Raw genomic sequence first — 22,099 nt, 5'->3', positions numbered from 1 at the left:
TTCGAGCCCCGCATCAGGCTCTGGGCTGATGGCTCAGAGCCTGGAGCCTGCTTCCGATTCTGTGTCTCCCTCTCTCTCTGCCCCTCCCCCGTTCATGCTCTCTCTCTCTCTCTGTCCCAAAAATAAATAAAAGTTGAAAAAAAAATTAAAAAAAAAAAATTAAAAAAAAAATAACAAATAAATAATTTTTCAAGAGAAAATTTCCCCATCTTAAACTAATATAACCAGAACACTTTTCTGGTTATAGATTTAATTACACTGCACTTTAGGTATGATGAGAACACTGTTGAAAGTAAAAGCCAGAGGCAAATGGAAATGAATCCTAGGAATTCATACACCCAAAATCCTAGGTATAAAATACAATATGTCCATAAGCGAATTACTTAGTATCTCTAAAACACCTCAGGGTTTACTGTATTGAATAAAACCAGAGTACTTACACAAAATACTCAGCACAAAGACCACTTGGGAAACTGTCACATCACAGTCAAGTGAGAAGGAGCTGAAAGCTGAACTAGGAGAAAGGTCACTTCCACCCAGATTCTAACAATCAAAACAAATATTTTAAAAGATACAAAGCAGGGTGCCTGGGTGGCTCAGTAGGTCAAGCTTCTGACTTCAGCTCAGGTCATGATCTCATGGTTCGTGAGTTATAGCCCCAAATAGGGCTCTCTGCTGTCAGCACAAAGCCCGCTTCAGATCCTCTGTCCCCTCTCTCTCTGCCCCTCCCCTGCATGAAAGCGTGTGTGCACTAATATAAACATTTAAATATATTAATAAATAAAATACACAAAGTCCCACACATATGACCCTTAGATACTCAGTAAATGTTAGTTTTTTTTATCTAGACAGAATGAAACTATCCAATCATCGACTGTCTAGCAGGTACAACATAAACTACCATCTATAAAGAAGAACAATTAGTATAATTATTGATTAGGGGCAAACACATTGGAAGCAAGGCTTTAATTAAAGCCACAGACACTAAAGCAAGCAACAGCACCAAGAAAAAAACAGTAATAATACTGTGGCAGAATAAATACATAAGGACAATAATAAGAAAATACGTAGCTTGGAACCAAACTGTGGAGAACCTAGAACACAGATCACCTTAATTCTATAAACCATGGCAAAATCAGTAAATTCTTTAGAGTAAAAAAACAAAACAAAACAAAACCTAGACTACACTTTAGAAAGATGACTCTGTGAACGATACAGGATGGAAGAGAAGGCACATCAGGGGCGCCTGGGTGGCTCAGTTGGTTGGGTGTCTGACTTCAGCTCAGGTCATGATCTCGCAGTTCATGAGTTCAAGACCCGCATCAGGCTCCCTACTGTCTGTTCGGAGCCTGCTTCGGATCCTCTGTCGCCCTCTCTCTGCCCCTACCCCACTCACACAAGCTCACTCTCTCTCTCTCTCTCTCAAAAATAAACATTAGAAAAAAAATTTTTTTTTAATCTTTAAAAGGCATATCAAACTGGAGATGGGGTGACCAGTTAAGGAAATATCAGGTAGTACAAGCTGAAAATCATACGGGGGCAGTTTACCCTCAATTTTTAACCACTGGGGACGGAGAAACTGCAAAAGTCCTGGGCATGACAGGCACTACCTGAAGTCTGTGTTTTCATTTCACAGAATCATGGTTAAAACCCAATTTAACACTAAACACAGGGTGAGATCCTGGATCAAATCCTAGTACAGGACAGGACCTTAGTGGAAAAACCTGTGAAATACAAGTAAATTTGTCATGTAGTTTACAGTATCTTACCAGGGTCAATTTCTTAGTTTTGAGAAATGTTCTATAGTCATGTAAGGTATTAAAATAATAGGAAGCTGGGTGAAGGATATAAGGAACTCTCTGTACTCTTTTACATTTACAGAAAAGTTGTAAAATTTTCTCAAAATAGTTTTAAAAAACAACAAAATCACCCACTCACTACAAAAGAAGAAAAAAAAAAGCCTCTATGTAGATGAAGGGTCAAACCCAAAGGATGCTATTCTATATAGGGCCTCAAAGAAGTGGTTAGGAATGAAAGTAAAGACAGAAGGGAGATGACACAGCATCCATCACACGCTAAGTTTAATAGCGCCATATAAGTATCTGAACTACCTGGTTTTAACTGGAGTCCCTAAAATGGCTTCAGAGATTCATGAGCCCCCGACATTATATATGAGAGTATCAATGTGTACTTCCCTGAGGTTCTATAAAACAATTCAGAATCACTGACTAGAGGGACACCTCAGTGGCTCTGTCTGTCAAGCATCTGATGCTTGATTTCAGCTCAGGTCATGATCTCACAGTTCACGGGATCAAGCTCTGCTCTGTGCTGAGCATAGAGCCTGTTTAAGATTCTCTCTCTCCCTCTGCCCCTCTCCCCCACTCGTTTGCTCTAAAATAAAAAAATTTAAAAAGAGCCAAATTATGATATAATTTCTGTAATGATTATCGAAGTTTAATAATTCTAAGTGTCAATATACTGGATACAACAGAGGAATGACTAAACTTGAAAGTAAGAGAGTAAAAATTATTAAAGCTGACAAATTAACATAAAAAGAATGAAAGCACAGAGCACATAAACGCTGTGGGACAGTATTACATTGCCTAACATATGTCTAACTGGAATCCCAGGAAAAAGAGAAAGAATAGGGCAAAAGAAATATTTGAAGAGATAGTGGCCAAAAAGAGTTTTCAGAAAGTAATAAAAGAACAAGTCAGGGGCGCCTGGGTGGCTCAATTGGTTGAGCGTCCGACTTTGGCTCAGGTCATGATCTCACAGCTCGTGAGTTCGAGCCCCACGTCGGGCTCTGTGCTGACCGCTCAGAGCTTGGAGCCTGCTTCTGCTTCTGTGTCTCCCTCTCTCTCTGCCCCTAACCCACTCACATTCTGTCTCTGTCTCTCTCAATAATAAATAAACATTAAAAAAAAAATTAAAAAAAAAAAAAAGAACAAGTCAAAGAACTCTAAACTGAAAGGAAAAAAACCTAAAACTGCTGAAAGACCCAGACATACCATACTCAAACTGCTAAAAACGAAGGAGTAAGAGAAAAATCTTGAATTCAGGTGGAAATAAAAGGAAACATTACAAGGAGAGGAGCCAAGAAATGAACTTCTCATCAGAAGCAATGCAGAGGACCACAGAACATAGAACATCATCTTTAAAGTACTAAAAGGGACAAAACCCGTCAACTCAGAATACTATGCCCAGTGAAAGTATCTTTTATTTTTTTTAATGTTTATTTTTGAGAGAGAGAGCGTGAGCAGGAGAGAGAGAGAGGCAGAGAGGGGAGGAGACAGAGGATCCGAAGCAGCTCTGTGCTGACAGCAGTGAGCCCAATGAAGGGCTCAAATTCACAAACCATGAGACCATGACCTGAGCCGAAGTTGGGTGCTCAACCAACTGAGCCACCCAGGCACCCAAAAAAATCTTTTAAAAACGAACAGGTGAGAAAGATCTGGAATAAAGCCTTTCCAAACTCATTCTTCTGTGCCTCCCAGAATGCTCTGTGCACACTGAAACCATGTTTCTAACACATCTCTAGCAGCTGCACCCTCTTATCCCCCCTTCCATCACCGACAGTGTAAATCCCTCAAGGACAGAGACATGGCTGATTAATCTTTGTATTGCCAGTGCTCAGGACTGTGACAAAATAAGTAGTGAGCTTCTGACAGACGTCTGACTGCTGACGATGAAAGAATGGATAATGAGGAGGGAAGCCAGAGGCACAGCAGCAGGACCAGCAGCAGAGCTCAGAAGCCGATTAACAGGAAACCCAGACAGCAGAAAGACGAAGCACAGAAAACCTCCCAGGATGGGGTCTCGTGAGCCTGCAGACTGTACGCCAATACATACGGAGAAAAACATCGGAGCAGTGCCATTACACATTCACATTATTTCTACTCATTTGGCGAAAACGTTTAGGGAAATACATTCGGGAGTTCCAGGTAAATTATCTGGCAGATACTTTATAATGTGAAAACAATTCTAAGGCCAAACATCTATAATATATCCAGACACAGGTAATGTTTTTAAGTTGATGTCTAATACATCCAGTAAGAAATACTAGATGACAGAGGATTATGGTAATAAGATCTGAAACATCAAGAGGGGGTTCAGATGCCCCAGGCCACAGTTAAAACAGAATGGGGCACAATGATGCATTGTTGTCTATGTACCACTAAACAGGAGTTCCTGCACAGCACTAGGCAGCAAAGGTGGGGACACCATGACTAGGAGAAAGAGTAACAACTGACGCCCACCCAAAGGCCAGGTCCTCCCTAACTGAGTTAAGTGCATGACCCTCCACTGGGCCCATGGAAGTGTGAAGAAAGGAGCAGGGAAAGAAAGAAAAAGAATTTCTAGGGGGCACCTGGTTGGCTCAGTCAGTTGAGCATCTGACTCTTAGTTTCAACTCAGGTCATGATCTTACCATTTCATGGGTTCAAGCCCACCATCGGGCTCTGCTCTGGCAGTGCAGAACCTGTTTGGGATCCCCTCTCTCTGTCTTTCCCTCCCCCGCTCACTCTGTCTCTGTCTCTCTCAAATAAATTAAAATAAAAAAGAATTACAAAAAAAAGAATTAAAAAAAAAGAATTTCTAACTATGGAGACTGCACTAAACTCTGAGAGAATCATGTATCTAATAAATGGCTTGAGTCCTTGGGAAAATAGCCAGCCTCTTTATGCTTCTACATGCTCCAGAACCAAAGAAAGATCTTTATGTCCTGGAACCTTTCCCTTCCTAAAACTCAACCGTAAGGATATCATCATGTTGCACAGGCTAAGATCTGGGTACTCTCTAAATGTCTAGGAAAAGTTACCTGCATTATGTACAATAATGTCGGGGCGCCTGAGTGGCTCAGTCAGTTGTGCATCCAACTTCAGCTCAGGTCATGATCTCATGGTTTGTGGGTCCGAGCCCCACATCAGGCTCTGTGCTGACAGCTCAGAGCCTAGAGCCTGCTTCGGATTCTGTGCCTCCCTCTCTCTGCCCCTCCCCCACTCACACGTTGTCTCTGTCTCTCAAAAACGAATAAACATTAAATAAAAAAAAAAAAATACAATAATACCAAGTTGTAGAGCTATATAATCAAGGCTGAATATTCTCTATTAGGTATTTGTGTGGTAAAACTACTGGTAAAATAAAAGATTTTTTGGCTCCCAAGCCTCCTATGGTTCATGTTGACCAACGTATTTCATACTGTATACACTGGGGCCCCCACAACACCTAACACAGGGACGCACACTCTCAGAAAACTGTCAGCACCATATGCTACATATTAGCATCACCTGGTTTTTTTGTTTTGTTTTGTTTTTGGTGGGGGAAGATCACGAGATGAATATTATTTATTCTGATGATTCTCTCTTTGACCTTCCCTTACCCGTTCCTGTAGAAGTTCCACAACCTGCTGGACACAGTCGTTCACATCACAGGAGTCTGTTTTCAGCACCAATTCTGGAGCCTCTGGTTTTTCATACTCAGAATCGATTCCAGTGAAACCTACAAAAGGTACCAGAGCATTGAAGGGGGTAGAAATTAAAACAGGCTTGTTTCTTTGGTGCAAGTCTCTGCTATGTTGAAGTTCGTATTTACACTAACCCTTCTGAGTTACAAGGTTATAGTATTGAAACTTCTTCCTTGGGAGAAGACTTCTGATTAAACTTTTGTTTCTCCTTTAAACATGTACAGGTAATTCTCACTCACAGTTCAACAAAGTTGCCACGGACACTAAGTGAGTGACTACTGAAACCACTGGCCCCTAGGGGAAACATGGGGTCAGCTTCCTGCAAGGCTCAGTCATCACCAGATTCTTTTTGACACTTCTTTACAGTACAAAAGCTAAAACAGGAAGGCTGGGTGTCACTTTGTTCAACTTCAGCTGGGAACGTGTACTCAGGTGGGAGGACTAAAATTTTTGCCACTTTGTGTGTGTCCACAAGTGACTGCCTAAGCACCATGAGTACTCATGTGGGGGGTTAAAAATTTTAGCAGGTAGGAAAACTTGCAAATATGGAATCCTCAAATAATGAGGATTGACTATAACTTCTTCTGTCACCTTTTTTAACTAAATGCCCAAACTGCCTATGAATAAATAGGAATAAATACCAAGTGGTCCAGGGCACCTCAATGTCTCCACAGGAAGACAGAATACAGTACTTAAACCCTAGTCATAAACCAAACTAGATGAGGTTTTTTTTTTCCTCTCAATGCAAACACTGACACCAAGTTAATCTGTTCATTATATTCACAAGGATTATCTACAGCCAAACTGAAGCTCTGAAGGCTGCTTCTGCTACCAGGATTAAGTGTTCAAGACAAAGTAACCACTATTAGCTTAAGCAAAACGTAACTAAGGGAGCTAATCCTGTCACATCACAAAATACATTCTACAATCAAACATAATCAGTTTATGTGTCAACCACTATTTAGATTTCCCCTTTAAATATGTTACCATGTAATTGCCAAAGAGAAAGAATACAGGATGATTCCCAAGAATGGGCTGGCTGAGCTGAAGATATGTTGTTCCTATCTTACACCCTTGACATGACCCCCTACAGAAGTCATTTAAGGCTTGTCTGCCTTGAAGTGCTTAGGTCAACCTTGGGGTTAAAATGGTAAACATTACTTTAAAATCATTACTATTGGGGCACCTGGGTGGCTCAGTCAGTTGAGCATCCGACTTCGGCTCAGGTCATGATCTCACAGCTCGTGAGTTTGAGCCTCGCGTCAGGTTCTGTGCTGACTGCTCAGAGCCTGGAACCTGCTTCGGATTCTGTGTCTCCCTCTCTCTCTGCCCCTCCCCCGTTCATGCTCTGTCTCTCTCTCACAAAAATAAACAAACATTAAAAAAAAAAAAAGTTAAAATCATTACTATTGACAGCCTCTTCTCTGCTGTCATGCCAACCACCCCATTGTGGCATATTCAATAAACCTCTATCTCCTTAAAAAAAATAACTAAAATAAAATATAAACTAAAATAAAACAAAATAAAATAAAATAAATTACTATTAAGAGGTGCAGTCACCAAAAGAGTTCTAAAATGTAATAGACAAGTCTACAGCCCACTTGTTTTCTTCTATTTCATGTTTCTAAGTATCACACGAAGACCTGAATCCAAGAAGAGATTTCTGCATTACCAATATTCCTAGTAGTATTTAGTGGTGAGTCACAATAGACTAGCTAGGGAAAAATAATTCTGGTTAAAACACTAGTTCTTAAGCTCTAATTCTCAAATGCAGCTAAACAATGCCATCGCCAGGTCCCACCTGCATTAGATTCTGATTTGGGCTTGGCATAGGATTTTTAAAAGTTCACTCAAATAATGCTATTGTGCAGCAAAGCCTGAAAACCACTGTGTTAGAAGATTTGGCTTATTTTAAAAGCCCAGGAATTCTCTTTCTAGCTAATTTATCCCATAAATGATTATAATAAATGTATGCTTAAGCAAAGCATTTATATTTAAGTAAATAGCAACTACTTGAGCAGTAATCATGAAAATAATCATTAGAATGGCTGACACAGGGATAGTTATAGTGTCACAAAAAGCCCTCTAAAAGCCTGAGGTCTGCTGAATGTATACAATCTCTTCTGTCCTTGAACATTTACCATCACAACTCTGAAACAGCATTTACCATTCTGACAATGAGTAAACGGTTTTTAATTTTTTTTTTTAACGTTTATTTATTTTTGAGACAGAGCATGAACGGGGGAGGGTCAGAGAGAGGGAGACACAGAATCTGAAACAGGCTCCAGGCTCTGAGCTGTCAGCACAGAGCCCGACGCGGGGCTTGAACTCACAAACTGTGTGATCGTGACCTGAGCCGAAGTCGGACGCTTAACTGACTGAGCCACCCAGGCGCCCCAGTACACGGTTTTTAAATACTAACAACTCCAGGGGTGCCCGGGTGGCTTGGTTGGTTGATCATCCACCTCTTAATTTCAGCTCAGGTCATGATCTCAGAGTCACAGGATGGAGCCCCATGCCAGGCTCCACGCCGAACATGGAGGCTGAGATTCTCTCTCTCTCTCTCTCTCTCCCCCTCTCCCCCACTCATGCGTGGGGCTCTAAATAAATACATACATACATGTGTACATACATACAACTCTACAATCGGGGACTCTAACACATATATTTTAATCTAAGGAACATTTTAATGTCTACCGAGAGGAATAGACAGAAAACAGTCAAGAAAGTAAATAAGTAACACAGACAAAACTAAGCTACTACAAACACACTCCCAAATATAGAATGCAAATTACAAATAACTCAAGGTATTTTGCATGTGGTCTTACTCATCTTTGCATCTCAGCAGCAAACACACAGCTTGCAAACAGGTAGCACTGATCAATGTGTGTTGAACATCCAATTTCCACTCCATCTTCTAATCTATCCAATAAGCATTTACTATGTGTGTAATTCTAATGATACAAAAATATTCAAGATGTTATCCCTGTTCAAAAGTAGCTTACTCCAGCCAGAGACAAATCTACCTCCCTCACCAATCCATCCTTGCAAAAACAAAGCCAACTAAAATTAAAATAAGATTTAGATTTCAAGATCCCAGACACATCATTTTGCTTCTCTTTGCCAAATCTGTATTTTGAGAAACCGAAGTGAAAAGTGGCCATCGACAGAGACAGGCGGACACAGATGATGAAGAGCTGAACTGGTTTCCCTCCTAATGTCAGTTATTCAGGTCAGGCAACCTGTTCTCTTTGAGTCAAGAAAACACAGGCTTCATGGGTGAAACTGAGTTTCCCTGGTGGCACAACTGAATGCCAGCCTTGCCTAAGGAACCAGGTTTCACCACAGCAGGTGGAACTTGCCCCACACTTGCCCCAACTGGTTAAGCATCCCCAGGTCCAAATGTAGAAAAGCCCAGAATAACAGCATAGTCCTTCCTGTTCCACCTTTTGCTATGCAGAACCAGAAGCTGAGTGACAAAATCTTGAATTCACAGAGCTCCTGTGATAGTCCCAGGCTATTACTCTCCCTATTGGGAAGGCAGCAGTTACCTGCATGAATCATTGATCCCTACACAGCGCTGAATAATCAATCCCTGGCACGTCCTCTGTTGTTAACAATAATAGAACAGAACTAATGTTAAATGATACCTAGAAGATTAATATAATTGGTATCAAAGGTCACATCAGACAGGTTCTAAATGTCTCCTATGTCCAAATGTTCATCGTAGTTGTAACTTTAGGAGCAAAGCATAAAAATTTTTAAAATCAAGGTATCTTCATTTTGATGGAATCAGAGATATATTAATTCAACCTAATTAAACAAATGTACACCGAACGAATAAGGGACCATTCCACACCATGATATAAATAAGAACAAGGCACTGGTTTTGCTTTCAAAATGTTTACAATTCCCATGATCTATGGAATTTCCTTCATTTTCACCGGAACAAAAAGCAGAAGTGGCAGCAGCTAGCAATTGCTATGCAGTCTAATGCACCTAATTATACCAAGTAGGTTTCCAACAGCCCCAGAAGTCCCAACCTTCTAAAACACTGTCTTGGGAGCAGGATTCCAATCTGACCAACCATTCCCACTGAGTATTACACACGGTGCCAGGTACTGCTGGTAGGCTTCAGAGACACAAGAGCATAGTATTAAGACCCACTTTTTCTTCTCAAGGAGCTCCAAGTTGTTTGAATATTCCCAATCTCTCAGCAAAGATGATCAGTCTCAGATATGGCAAGATAAAGTATGCAAAGGGGCACCTGGCTGGCTCAGTCAGTAGAACATACAGCCCTTGATCTCGGGGTTGCATGTGAACCCCACACTGGGTGTAGAGATTATTTAAAAATAAAGTCTTAAGAAAAATGCAAGCAAAGGGAAACTTACCTTTAATTTCTCCAGCCCGTGCTTTTTTGTAGAGTCCTTTAACATCCCTCTGTTCACAAACATGCAGAGGAGCATCAACAAATACTTCAAAAAATGGTAAACTTGCACCCTCATGAATTTGCCTTGCATTGTTGCGATCCTTAGAAAAAAGATGTAGAGAAACATAATAAAAGGTGCTCATACGAATCAAAGGTACTATAAATGATCAAGGATGAGTAAAAGGGCTTTATCAGCTGAGGCAGTGGAAAATTAAATATTAGACAAAACTTTATATTTTAAAATATAAACAAAAAAAATTTAACCCAAAAAACTATTTCTTCATAACGATTTTAAAATCTGATATTCTAAAAATCCAAGATATTGGGGAGTTCCAGGAGGGAAAACAACAGATGCCCTGTAAAAACTTTCACCTAAATTTTACAGGGAACCACAGTCAAAGCCCAGCCTGAATGCAGGTGCCATCAGGCCTCTCATAACATGTTCAATCTTAGCCTGAGCCTGAGTCCATTCAGAGTCCTCAAGGTGGTTTATCTCCTTTCCAAATACAAGGTCCTACGACCACTTCTCATCTCTAGCACTCCCAAAACTTTACTTTTCTGTCCTGCCCCGAACCCCCCAACTCTCGGGTAATCACCTTCACTGCTCCACCCTGTCCTCCGGAACGGTTTCCTAAGTCAACCTCTTCTTTCTGTCTAAGCTAAAACTTTTTCCCCCTTAAGATCCACTCATCTTTCCATACTCAAGGCCAACTCCACATTCATATTCTGGACACAAGCAGTGCCAACATTTCCAAAGCCAGCCCTGCAACTCCCACCACTCTATCCCCACACAGCTCATTTTACCATTCACATTTCTTATGGCCCCTACTTCCACTGTCACTACTCTCTTCCGCATTTCAAAATGAAGATCCGCAGGCACGAATGCTCTCAATCTCCCCTCAGCCATATAAATGTATCCACATGGCCAGCAACCTCTGTCTCCCTCACTCCTGCTACCCCTTCCTCCCTTTGAATTCCAGAGCCACCCTCTAATGGACCTTCCTCAATCCATTTCTCTCCTCCATCTGAAATCCTCTTCCTTCTCTGCCAGCTTTTTCCCCTGGCAACAAGTCACTTATCCATTAAAAACAAGTGAACTGCGGGGGCATCCGGGTGGCACAGTCAGTTGAGCGTCCAACTTCGGCACAAGTCATGATCTCACAGTTGGGTGTTCAAGCCCCACATCCGGCTTGCTGCTGTTAGCAGGGAGCCTGCTTCAGAACCTCTCTCCTCCTCCTCTCTCTCTGCCCCTTCCCTGCTTGGGCTCTCTTGTGCATGTGCGCACACGCTCTCTCTCATATAAACGTTTTTAAAAAAAGTGAACTAGGGCGCCTGGGTGGCTCAGTAGGTTGAGTGTTTGACTCTTGATTTCAGCTCAGGTCATGAGCTCACAGTTTGTGGGTTCAAGCCCCGCATCCAGCTCTGCGCTGACAGCCAGAAACCTGCTTAAGAGTCTCTCTCTGCCCCTCCCCCACTCTTGAACACGCTTATACTCTTTCAAAATACATCAACATTAAAAAAAACAGTGAACTAACAAATCACAAAAATCCCTTAATCATAAGTACTCTTCAGCCTTTGAATTACAGGACTTTCTGCTGCTGTTCACACTAGTAACTCTATATATTCCAGTGACGCTATTTCCTAATCATTCCTATGCAGGCTCCCATGGCTCCTCCTACTTCCCCATCCCTTCGACACTGGTGTTGCCCACAGCCCATTAGGAGCCCACTGCTCACATGAAGTCAGTCCTTGAGCACTTTCCTCAGCAGCCTTCACAGTGTCGACTACAACATATACACTAATGCTTCAGCCTGAGCCCTACCCTCTCTCCTGGAAGTAAACACACCTTTCCAACCTCCTCCTAAATATACCCACCTGGAGATCTCACGGGCACCTCAAACTTAGTATGTCCATAATGGCATCCACCCTCTTTTCTCCCCAGCTGACATCCCTGCCTATACTGCCCAAATCAAGGATGACAGCACTATTCACCCAGAATCCCAAGAGTTGTTCTGGTTCCTTCCCTTAGTTCCACACCCCACCCCCTCTGCCTTCTGCCACGAAGTCCTTCAGATTTTGCCTCTATTACACCAACCCAGTCTGCACGTCTTCCCTACTCCCGAGTTCAACCTCATTCCTGGTCAACTGCAACAACATGCTGTTAATCAGTCTGCTGGCTTTTATCTTTGATCTGCTCAAAGCCATACCCTAACACTGTCCCTAGAATAGCAGAGGATGCAAATTCAACCATGTGGCTAACTTTTCAGAGATTCCCTACCGCCATCAGGGTAAAACCCAGGCTTCTCAGGGAGAGGCATCAGGTGTTCTATACCTGGCCCCACCCTTCTCAGTCTTACACTAGATATTCTATTAATAATTCACACCTGGCTGTTACCAGGTGTTTGGACCTTAGGCCTTAGCCACCCTCCCTGCTCAAAACCCTCCACCCCTCTCTTCTGGCTAAAGCACGTTCTCCTCATAGCACAGTTCTGTGCTGACATCCTCCAGGAAGCCCAACCTACATGCCCAGGCTGACAGAGGGCCCTTGCTTCCTCTGGCTTCTCAGAATACCTGCTATATACCTATCGTAGATCTTATTCTGATATATCTTCCATTAGCTATAATAACCACAGCATGTGGTAGAATGATTAAGGTGTGACCTTAACTGATCCCAACTGTCCTTTTATATGAATGTATTTCCAAGTTTCTGTCCACGGCTCTCTTCTCATTCTATACAACTCTTCTATATACTCTGTATATACTCAACTTCGACTGGGTTTTAATTAACAAAGTTAGTGATTCCTAAATCTATCTCAATTCTACACAGCTTTTCTGAGAACCAATTTTCCAATGACCTGCTTACTCTACTAGGATTTCAAACCTAACCCACCTAAAATGAAAGTCATCTCCTCCCTTCCACTCCTGTATTTCCTAACTCAAACATACCATCTTCTATTCAGAAAGAACCATCATTCGTGCTCACCCCAAATTCAACAATCAAGCAGGCACCAAGTCCTACCGATGCTACAGGCTTAAGAGCCCTCAAATAGGCCCCATCTTTTCCATTCCCATTGTTGCTGTTTGAATTCACTCTGAAAGCCTCCTCACCAGTCTATCTCCAGACCACTCTCATTCCAAGCTTCAAAGGTGACCTTACTAAAATGCAAACCCTGAGACAGCGTTCCTTAGAACAATCTCAAACTGTCAAGTTTTGCCCTATGGGGCAAAGTCCTGAGCAGTCAAGGTTCATCATCGAACCTCTGCGAATAGCTCTAGCTTCATCTCCCCTCACATTCACCCTGCACGGCAGTCGTAACAAAGTACCTACAGTTCCCCCAAAAGACCAGACTCCCTCACATTTCCATGCTGCTGCAAACACTGTACTATGTCTCTGTTAAAATAGCTTTCTCCCTCTGGTCTCAATAGTATGCTCTGATTCATCCTCCATCACTCATTTCAGGCATCATCTCCTCTGCGATTCTTCCACAGCACCTCTTATATACATTTGCCTAATCACCTACTTCAACATCTCTAAGATCCCATCTCTAAGAGTTCACATCTCTAAGATCCCACCAGACTGGCTAGGAACTATCAGGTTTATTTTCAGAACCAAGATGCCCAAGTTCAATGGTGACATAGAATAATACACATATCCTGTATCATATGGTTTGATGCAAACATCACAGATTTTGACATGACCTAAGCACAGTCCAAACCTCACTCTCTGTGCTTTTAGAAGTGAGAGCAACAAATTTCGCTCCGTACTATGGAAACAAGGGGGCCAAAAAGCAGATCAGTACATACTTTTAGAAATCCAGCTGACAGCTCTCCAAATCATGTTACTTTCTCCTCTTCTAAGAGTTGCAAAGATTTCCAGAATGTGCAAGAATATCAGTTGTTACATTACGATGAAACTGTTTATATCAAGGATTCAAGAACTCAAACAATTATCATTGTCTTACACACTTCATGATCCAGTATACTTTAAACGGATGTATTGATGCTGATCCCAATGCTTCAGGCAAATGAAAAGTACTTAGTCCTCACAGGACCCTTTAGGACTCCTGCCATGGTTCAGTTAAGTGAATCTTTACAATTAACATTCCATCTGATACTTACCTGTAACTCTTACAGTTCATGTTTTATTTTGGTTTTAAAAAAAAAAGTCTATGTAACCATCCAAATTCATGATACAACACTAGAATTGTGCTATTATTTATATTTACTCAGTACACACCAGGCACCATGCTGAAAGCTTTGAACGCATGATTTACCTAATCCTCAGAACAACACTGGGAGGTAGGCATTATCTGAGCTTAGGAAGGTCAACTCAACCAGCCAAGGTCATAACAGGCAGAGGTGAGATTCCAACCCATTGTTTCTGGCTCCAAAGTCCCTGCTTTTAACCACATAGTAATTCACCTGCTCTTTCACATCTGTACTATGCTGTCATTTAACAAACACTAAATATCTACTGTATTCCAGAAGCTGGGCTTGGCATCAAGATTATAAAGATAAATAAGATGTAGTTTCAGCCTTCAAGGAACCAGTGGGGGTTAGAGGCAATAAAGCATGGTAAGAATATGGATTCCAATGACATTGTCTGGGTGCCTTGCTCTACCATGTACAGTGACCCTGGGTAATTTACACCTTTTACCTCATCTCTGCCTTCTTCATTGGGTGATAAGAACTACGTGAGTTCATTCATGGTATACAGCTGGCATTTAATAAATGTTAGCTATTATTTTCATTACTACTCTGCCTTCTTCATTGGGTGATAAGAACTATGTGAGTTCATTCATGGTATACAGCTGGCGTTTAATAAATGTTAGCTGCTATTATTTTCATTACTACCACCACCACCACCAGGACTGCTGCCACTATTACCACCACCAACCAATGAACTAGCATTTGTAATAAAACAAAGGGTTAGGGCACAATAACAAGGGCACCAAAGGTACCCCACAAAGGCTGAGGGAGAAAGGGAAGGCACTCAGGAGGAGATGCCTAACCTGAGCCTGAAAGCACGAACAGGAGTCAACTGATGGCGAGAAGAGAAGGATCGATCGAAGGAGAAGAGTGCCTTCCAGGTGGGGAAACAAAAATCTCACGTGAGAAATGACATGATTTTTTAAGAGAACTACAAAACAGTGAATTAGTGCTAAAATAAGAGGAGGAATGTGATGAAAGAGGAGAGTGCTTCTGTCTGTGAGCAAAGAAGCCATGGTCAGGCACATGTTAAGAAACTTAAGACTTTCCCTGGGTGTCTGACACACATTGAGTATTCATTATACATTTATTGAGTTGAAAAGTCAAGCTTGAAATAATGTGGCCACTGGCTTGAGGTCAACAAGTTTGGTTATACTTTGGGAGGCAGGGGCAGTCATAACAGGTTTTATTAAAATGGAATTTACTCAGAAAGTCCCAGCACAAAAGTGTTGTAGGTTAATTATTTTAATTTGAATTTAGCTTCCAAGCATACGTGAGCGTTTCAATCACTTGTTTTGCCTGAGGCCATCTCACTCGATGATGTCAGAACAGCAATGGTACAAAAGCCACATACCTGAGTATAAGGGGATATAAAACTTGTGATGCACACTAAGCCAGCATCTGCAAACAGCTTAGCAACTTCTGCAATGCGTCGAACATTCTCTTCTCTGTCTTCAGGACTAAAGCCAAGATTTTTATTGAGGCCTTGACGGATGTTGTCACCATCCAAAGTGTAGCATGGGATACCGTGGCAAACCAAGTACTCCTCCAGAGCCATGCTCACTGTGGTCTTTCCTGCTCCAGACAAGCCTAAAATTGAATAGTCCAAGCACATTTCATATGCAATGTTAGGAGACCACTTAGTAACAAAGAATTTAAATCACTGGCCTCATAACACTCATTACACGTAGCAATCCCTCAGTAACATTTATCCCACATTTCTCTACAAGATTTAGATCTTAGCTAGAAAAACATCTATAGTTCAAATAAAGTAAGCATTTATGTTTTTTAAATAAATAGACATTCACGTAAAGTAGTACATTTGCAGTTCAAATAGTTCTAAATTGTACACTTAAGGTTTACCCAACTTCTTTGTTTTTTGGGTTTTTTTTTTTAACTTTTTTTAATGTTTTATTTATTCTTGAGAGACAGGGACAAAGCGTGAGCAGGGGAAGGTCAGAGAGAGAGGGAGACTCAGAATCCGAAGCAGGCTCCAAGCTCCGAACTGTCAGCACAGAGCCTGACATGGGGCTCGAACTCACGAACTATAAGACCATGACCTGAGCTGAAATCAGACACTTAACCGACTGAGCCACCCAGGTGCCCCTGGTTTATCCAACTCCTAAAAAATGTTTCAGGGCAGCTACAACCACCAACTTAAACTCCGCGATTATTTCTTTGCCCATTCTTCTCTTTTCTTTCCCAAATAACTTCTTTCAGATATGGTGCAAAGTAAAATTCATCCTGCTCATATTTTGTCCACTGCTCTTTAGGCAAGATACGCAGCCTTATGGTCAGGTCCACTGCTCTCTGAATGCAAAACAAGCTGTCGTTATACAGGTTCTCAGGAAGCTTTATGGCCTCTTTCACATCATCATGTTCATAAATGGTAACACCTCGCATTAACCCCAGTTTATTGAACCCTGCAGCACTGTAACACCATTTTCAAATACCCTCTGGCCACCGGCCTGACGCGCAACAGCAGGCCTGCTGGCCATTTTACCCAAGACTGCAGCGCTGTATACTCAAGTATTTGTTTTTAATAATTCCTGTCTGTGCCCAAAGGCATCCTAGAAATCACTCCGTTTCAGATATGCACTTTGTCCTCCTGTTAACACTACTCCAGAGCTGCATGCCAACTTAAAAACTGAGTTACATGCCCAAATTATTCCTGGTGAGGGAAGAAAAAGGACAAATGAAGCTATCTCTATATCCTAGGATCAATACCTCTCAGAGACAACCATAGATAAAAGTATCTGGGAGTCCAATTTAAATTAACCTTGAAAGAATATCCTCATTTCAACTCACCTTCCTGTACCAATGATGTTTATTCACTAAACAAGAAGGAAAAGGAAAGCATACATTCATGCAGAAACACGTGCCATCTTGCTGAGTATGTAATTACAGAATTCATAACTAAGGTGGTTACGAGGCAAGAGATAATCATGTATGGATTCCCCTGAAAGACATTATGAAGGTACAATTGATATGTTAAGAGAATCAATGGTGTTGAGGCACCTGGGTGGCTCAGACGGTTAAGTGTCTGACTTCAGCTCAGGTTATGATTTCACGGTTCATGAGTCGGGCTCTGTGCTGACAGCTCAAAGCCTGGACCCTGCCTGGGATTCTTTCTTTGCCCTTCTCTCACATGTGCGCCCATGCATGTGGTCTCTCTCTCTCTCAACATAAATAAATAAACTAAAAAAAAAAAAAAAAAAAAGGAGGATTAATAGCATTAGTTGCTTTATACATTAAAAACCTGTATTAGTTTTATATTAAAAAATTGTATTAAATAAAATAAATAATATTAAATATTAAAATTAAATATTAAAAATTAAATATTATTAAATAAATAAAATTAAATTAAAATTGTATTAATGAGCATAGCAGATATTTTCCAAAGATGCCCACAAGAGAATTTCCGACCCTGCAAACTATTTGACAATGTGACATCGCCACTGTCACGTCAATAGGCAGAGTCTAATTCTCTACTCTTGAATCTCGGCTAGCCTTAGGACTCACCTGTTGCCAAAAGGATGTAGTGAAAACGACAATGTGTGACTTCTGAGGCTGGGTCAGAAAATGCTACCTGGACACTCCATTTGAGAGAAGCCCACTATTAATACCCTGAGGCCACCGTGCTCAAGAGATCACTAGCCAGTGTTTCAGCCAGCTAAGCTCCCGGCTGACAAGCGGCATCAAGTGAGTTCGTGATCACGGACGCCAGCCAGGTGAGCCTTCAGAGAACTGCAACCAAGCCAGACATCAGGGCAAACCGCCCAGCTGAGCCCTCCGGAAGTCCTTACCCACAAAATGGGAAGTGAATTTAAATGGCTGTTTTACACCACTAGATCTTGGCTAATCTCTTACACAGAGACAATAACTAGAAAAAAGAGATGGAGACGGGGAGGAACAGGAAAAACAGTTTTCTGTTTTTTATTGTTTTTAACCACCAGTTGGACACTAAGCATAAGAAAAAAAATAACGCTGAAACCGGAAATCTTAGACTTTTTACACAAAACAACCTAAATCATAATAAAAGTACCTATTTATACACACATATATATATTATATATATATATATAATATATATATACACACACACACATACATACATATACATAGTTTGAAACAAAGTAAGAATAGACTACTGAAAATTTTAGTTACTGACACAGGAAGTTTCGTTGAGATTACAGTGAACACAGACAAAAAGACAAAAAGCTAAAGCAGTTAGAGAAAATTAGCAGATAATTACAAGACAGATAATCCAAAACTTAGATAAGGAAAATGTGTATACCCGAAGAAAAGAAACTAAATGTATGAGATTGAATAATCCCCCACCTCCAATTCATACACATCTGGAACCTCAGAATGGGACCTTAGTGGTAAATAGGGTTTTTGTGGATGTAATTAAATTAAAACGAGGTCATACAGTACCAGGATGGGCACTAAATCCAGCGACTGGTGTCACTGTGACAGGGCCATGTGAAGACGAAAGCAGGAGACAGAGCACTGCATCTACAAACCAAAAAAGGCCAAGGACTGCCAGCAACCTCCAGCAGCTAGGAGAGAGGCCTGCAGCAGACTCTCCCTCAGGGTCTCCAGAAGGAACCAACCCTACCAAAACATTCATCTCAGACTCCCAGCCTCCAGAATGGTGAGAGAATAAATTTCCACTGTTGGAAGCCTCCCTGTTGTTTTGATGTGATTTGTTAGAACTAGGATGGAGAGAATTAGGGCTAAGACCCCTCCTAGGTTATTGGAGATGGATCCGAGAATTGCGTATGCGAACAGGAAACATCACTCAGGCTTAATGTGTGGTGGAGTACTTAGGAGGTTGGCAGAGGTGTAGTTGTCTGGGTCTCCTAGTACACTAGCCCTGGTAAACTAGTACGCCAACCAACGTAGAAATATAAAAGAAAGCTTATCTGGAGTACAATCTGAGAAAAAGAAAACTATGTTCCAGGAAAATGACAACCCACTCAATACCCCAACAGATCCTGATTAAGCTACTGAATTGTGAGAAAAAGAAAGAAATCTTTACTTCCGGGGCACCTGGGTGGCTCAGTCGGTTTTAGCAGCCAACTTTGGCTCAGGTCATGATCTTGGGGTTCTTGAGTTCGAGCCCCACGCTGGGCTCGCTGCTGTCAGCACAGTGCCGCTTCAAATCCCGTCCCCCTCTCTACCTGCCCCTCCCCCGCTGTGCACTTTCTCAAAAAGAAAAAAAAAAAAACAGAAAAAGAAATCTTTACTTCCATTTCCAAAAATATTGTCAAAAAAAAAAAAAACAGCAAAGCTCTATAGAAGATTTAACAACATAATTAACAAGCTTGATCTAATGAGCATATCTAAAAACACTGCACGTATCAGGGGAATAGGTGTTCTTTTCAAAAAAATTTTTTTAAGTTTACTTATTTTTGAGACACAGGGAGAGACAGGGCATGAGCAGAGGAGGAGCAGAGAGAGAGGGAGGCACAGAATCTGAAGCAGGCTCCAGGCTCTGAGCTGTCAGCACAGAGCCTGACATGGGGCTCAAACTCAGACTGTGAGATCACGACCTGAGCCGAAGTTGGACACTTAACCAACTTAGCCACACAGGCACCCTGATGTTCTCTTCAAATATATATTTATGAAAACTGATTACATACTAGACCATAAAGCAAGCACCAAAAAATCTGAAGAACAGTATTTATAAGCATCATTAGTGGTAAGATAAATGGAATATACCACACTCAAGAGAAGGATTACCCAATATTCTAAAGATCAATTTTCCCCAAATTGACTTTTAGATACAATGGAATCCCAAACTAAATCCCTATCAAATTTTAGAGTTAAACCAATCACAAAGTTTATACAATAAAGCAAAGAGCCCCCCTGCCCCACCACCAAAAAACAGTCAAGATCGTCCTGATGAAGAATAAGGTAAGAGGACTTATTCCACTGGATTTCAAGACTTATAAATATATAGTAAGATAATGTGGCAATCACAGAGGAACAGACCAGAAGAACAGATCAGAGAGCCCAGAAACAAATTCACACCTAGGTGGAAACCTGACATAACACAGTTGGCACTGAGGGGAAAAAAAAAAAAGGATGCCCCTTCATCAATGTATGCTGTTGAGACAACTGATTATCCGCATGGAAAAAAAAGAAAATAGACCGCTCCCTCATATACACACAAAAATCAACTATAGATGGATAAAGGGCCTAAATGAGAAAGGCAAAACTGCTAAAAGAAAATATAGGAAAAGAAACAATTTTTCAGGCTTCCAGATGAAAAAGGAAACCGCCTAAAAAGAAAAAAAAAAAAAAAAATCAAAGTAGTCTCACACTTCTTCACATCATTTAATACCAGATTAAAATGGAGTAATGCTTTAAGAATTCCAAAACATAGTATGAACCAAATATATATTTTATCTAGCCAAATCATCGTAAAAGACAGGCAGACATTCTCAAACATAAAAAGTCAGGAAATTCAGGGCTGCCTGGGTGGCTAGTCACTTAAGCATCTGACTTCGGCTCAGGTCATGATCTCATGGTTCCAGAGTTTGAGCCCAATGTCCGGCTCTGCACTGACAGCTCGGAGCCTGCTTCAGATTGTCTCTCTCCCTCTCTCTGCCCCTCCCCCACTCACACATGTGCGCACACTCTCTCCTCCTCTCTCAAAAATAAACATTAAAAAAAGAAATCTCAGGGAATTCAAAATCCAATGGAGGACTATCTTATAGAAACAACAACAGAACACAAACACTTAAAACTAGACCCAAAGAGAGAGCTCATGAGTGGACACACCATAATAAAAGGACTGATGATGAACTGGTGGATACAGAATCAACTTACAGAGCTCAAACAAAAAACAATCATGAAAATTTAAGATTTGAGAACAGAATGTGTTATGAACGTAGACAATGGAAAAGTAACAATTTAACAACAACCTAAACTTAAGAATGAGGAGATGAGAAGAATGTGAGGACAGGTCTTCTTTCCTACAGAAACAATCAGACTTGTCTACAATTGAAGCATATAATTAAAAACACACACACAGGGGGCGCCTGGGTGGCTCAGTAGGTTGAGCATCCCACTTCGGCTCAGGTCATGATGTCGCAGTTCGTGGGTTCGAGCCCCACATCGGGCTCTGTGCTCAGAGCCTGGAGCCTGGTTCAGATTCTGTGTCTCCCTCTCTCTCTGCCCCTCCCCTGCTCATGCTCGCTCTCTCTCTCTCTCTCTCTCAAAAATAAATAAACATGAAAAAAAATTTTTAAAAAACGCATACACACAGAAAATAGGAATGCTGCTTTTCACCCATCAGCAAAAATTTTAAGGATTGGTAATATCCATGTTGATGAAAAGACACTTGGAAATGGACCCTCTCCCACACTGTTGGTAGGGGAGTAAATAGGTATAAAATTTTGGTGGTTAATTTTAAATACAATTAAATATTTTTAAATTAAATTTAATTTACAATTAAATACAAAATTTTAAATACAATTACTAGAAGTGAAAGAATCCGTCATTCTTATATGTTTATTTTTGAGATAGAACAAGTAGGGGAGGGGCAGACAGAAAGGGACAGAGGATCTGAAGGAGGCTCAGTGCTGACAGCAGTGAGCCCAATGTGGGGCTTGAACTCACGAACCACAAGATCATGACCCGAGCCTAAGTTAGGTGCTCAACCGACTGAGCCACCCAGGTGCCCCAAGAATCCATCATTCGTAAAGCCACCTCCAAAATCTAGATCAACTGACCCTCTCACCAGCCCGCGCTGGCTGACCCGAAGGGATACTCTGGGAGAACCAATGAAAAAAACAATCAGAGGCCAAAGCAAAAATTCTTTTTTGTGAAATTCTTTATCACTGTTTCTCTTCATATCGTTTACATCATTAGCTTCTTGAAGGCAGAATCCAGGTCTTGGTGCATACAAAAATTTATAGAATATAACATAGCTATTAACTAGAAAGTAGTTTGTTTTTTTTTTTTTTAATTTTTTTTTTTCAACG

At 41.2% G+C, this 22,099-nt stretch overlaps 1 protein-coding gene and 1 pseudogene across 2 annotated transcripts in view; both read right to left on the bottom strand.

Annotated features, from left to right (window-relative positions):
- The window catches only part of PAPSS1 (3'-phosphoadenosine 5'-phosphosulfate synthase 1), a 105,279-nt gene that overhangs the window by 68,371 nt on the left and 14,809 nt on the right, over positions 1-22,099 (bottom strand). For both annotated transcript variants that reach the window (XM_043571041.1, XM_043571050.1), the window contains exons 3-5: positions 15,457-15,692; positions 9,856-9,994; positions 5,381-5,499 (exon numbers count right to left, since the gene is read on the bottom strand). In XM_043571041.1, the coding sequence (XP_043426976.1) occupies positions 5,381-5,499; positions 9,856-9,994; positions 15,457-15,692 (494 nt within the window). The remainder of the gene's footprint in view (positions 1-5,380; positions 5,500-9,855; positions 9,995-15,456; positions 15,693-22,099) is intronic.
- LOC122477729 lies at positions 16,273-17,193 on the bottom strand (annotated as a pseudogene).

Source organism: Prionailurus bengalensis, chromosome B1 (assembly GCF_016509475.1).
Source record: "Prionailurus bengalensis isolate Pbe53 chromosome B1, Fcat_Pben_1.1_paternal_pri, whole genome shotgun sequence".
Taxonomy (NCBI): domain Eukaryota; kingdom Metazoa; phylum Chordata; class Mammalia; order Carnivora; family Felidae; genus Prionailurus; species Prionailurus bengalensis.
This window is presented reverse-complemented; position numbering and strand designations above follow the sequence as displayed.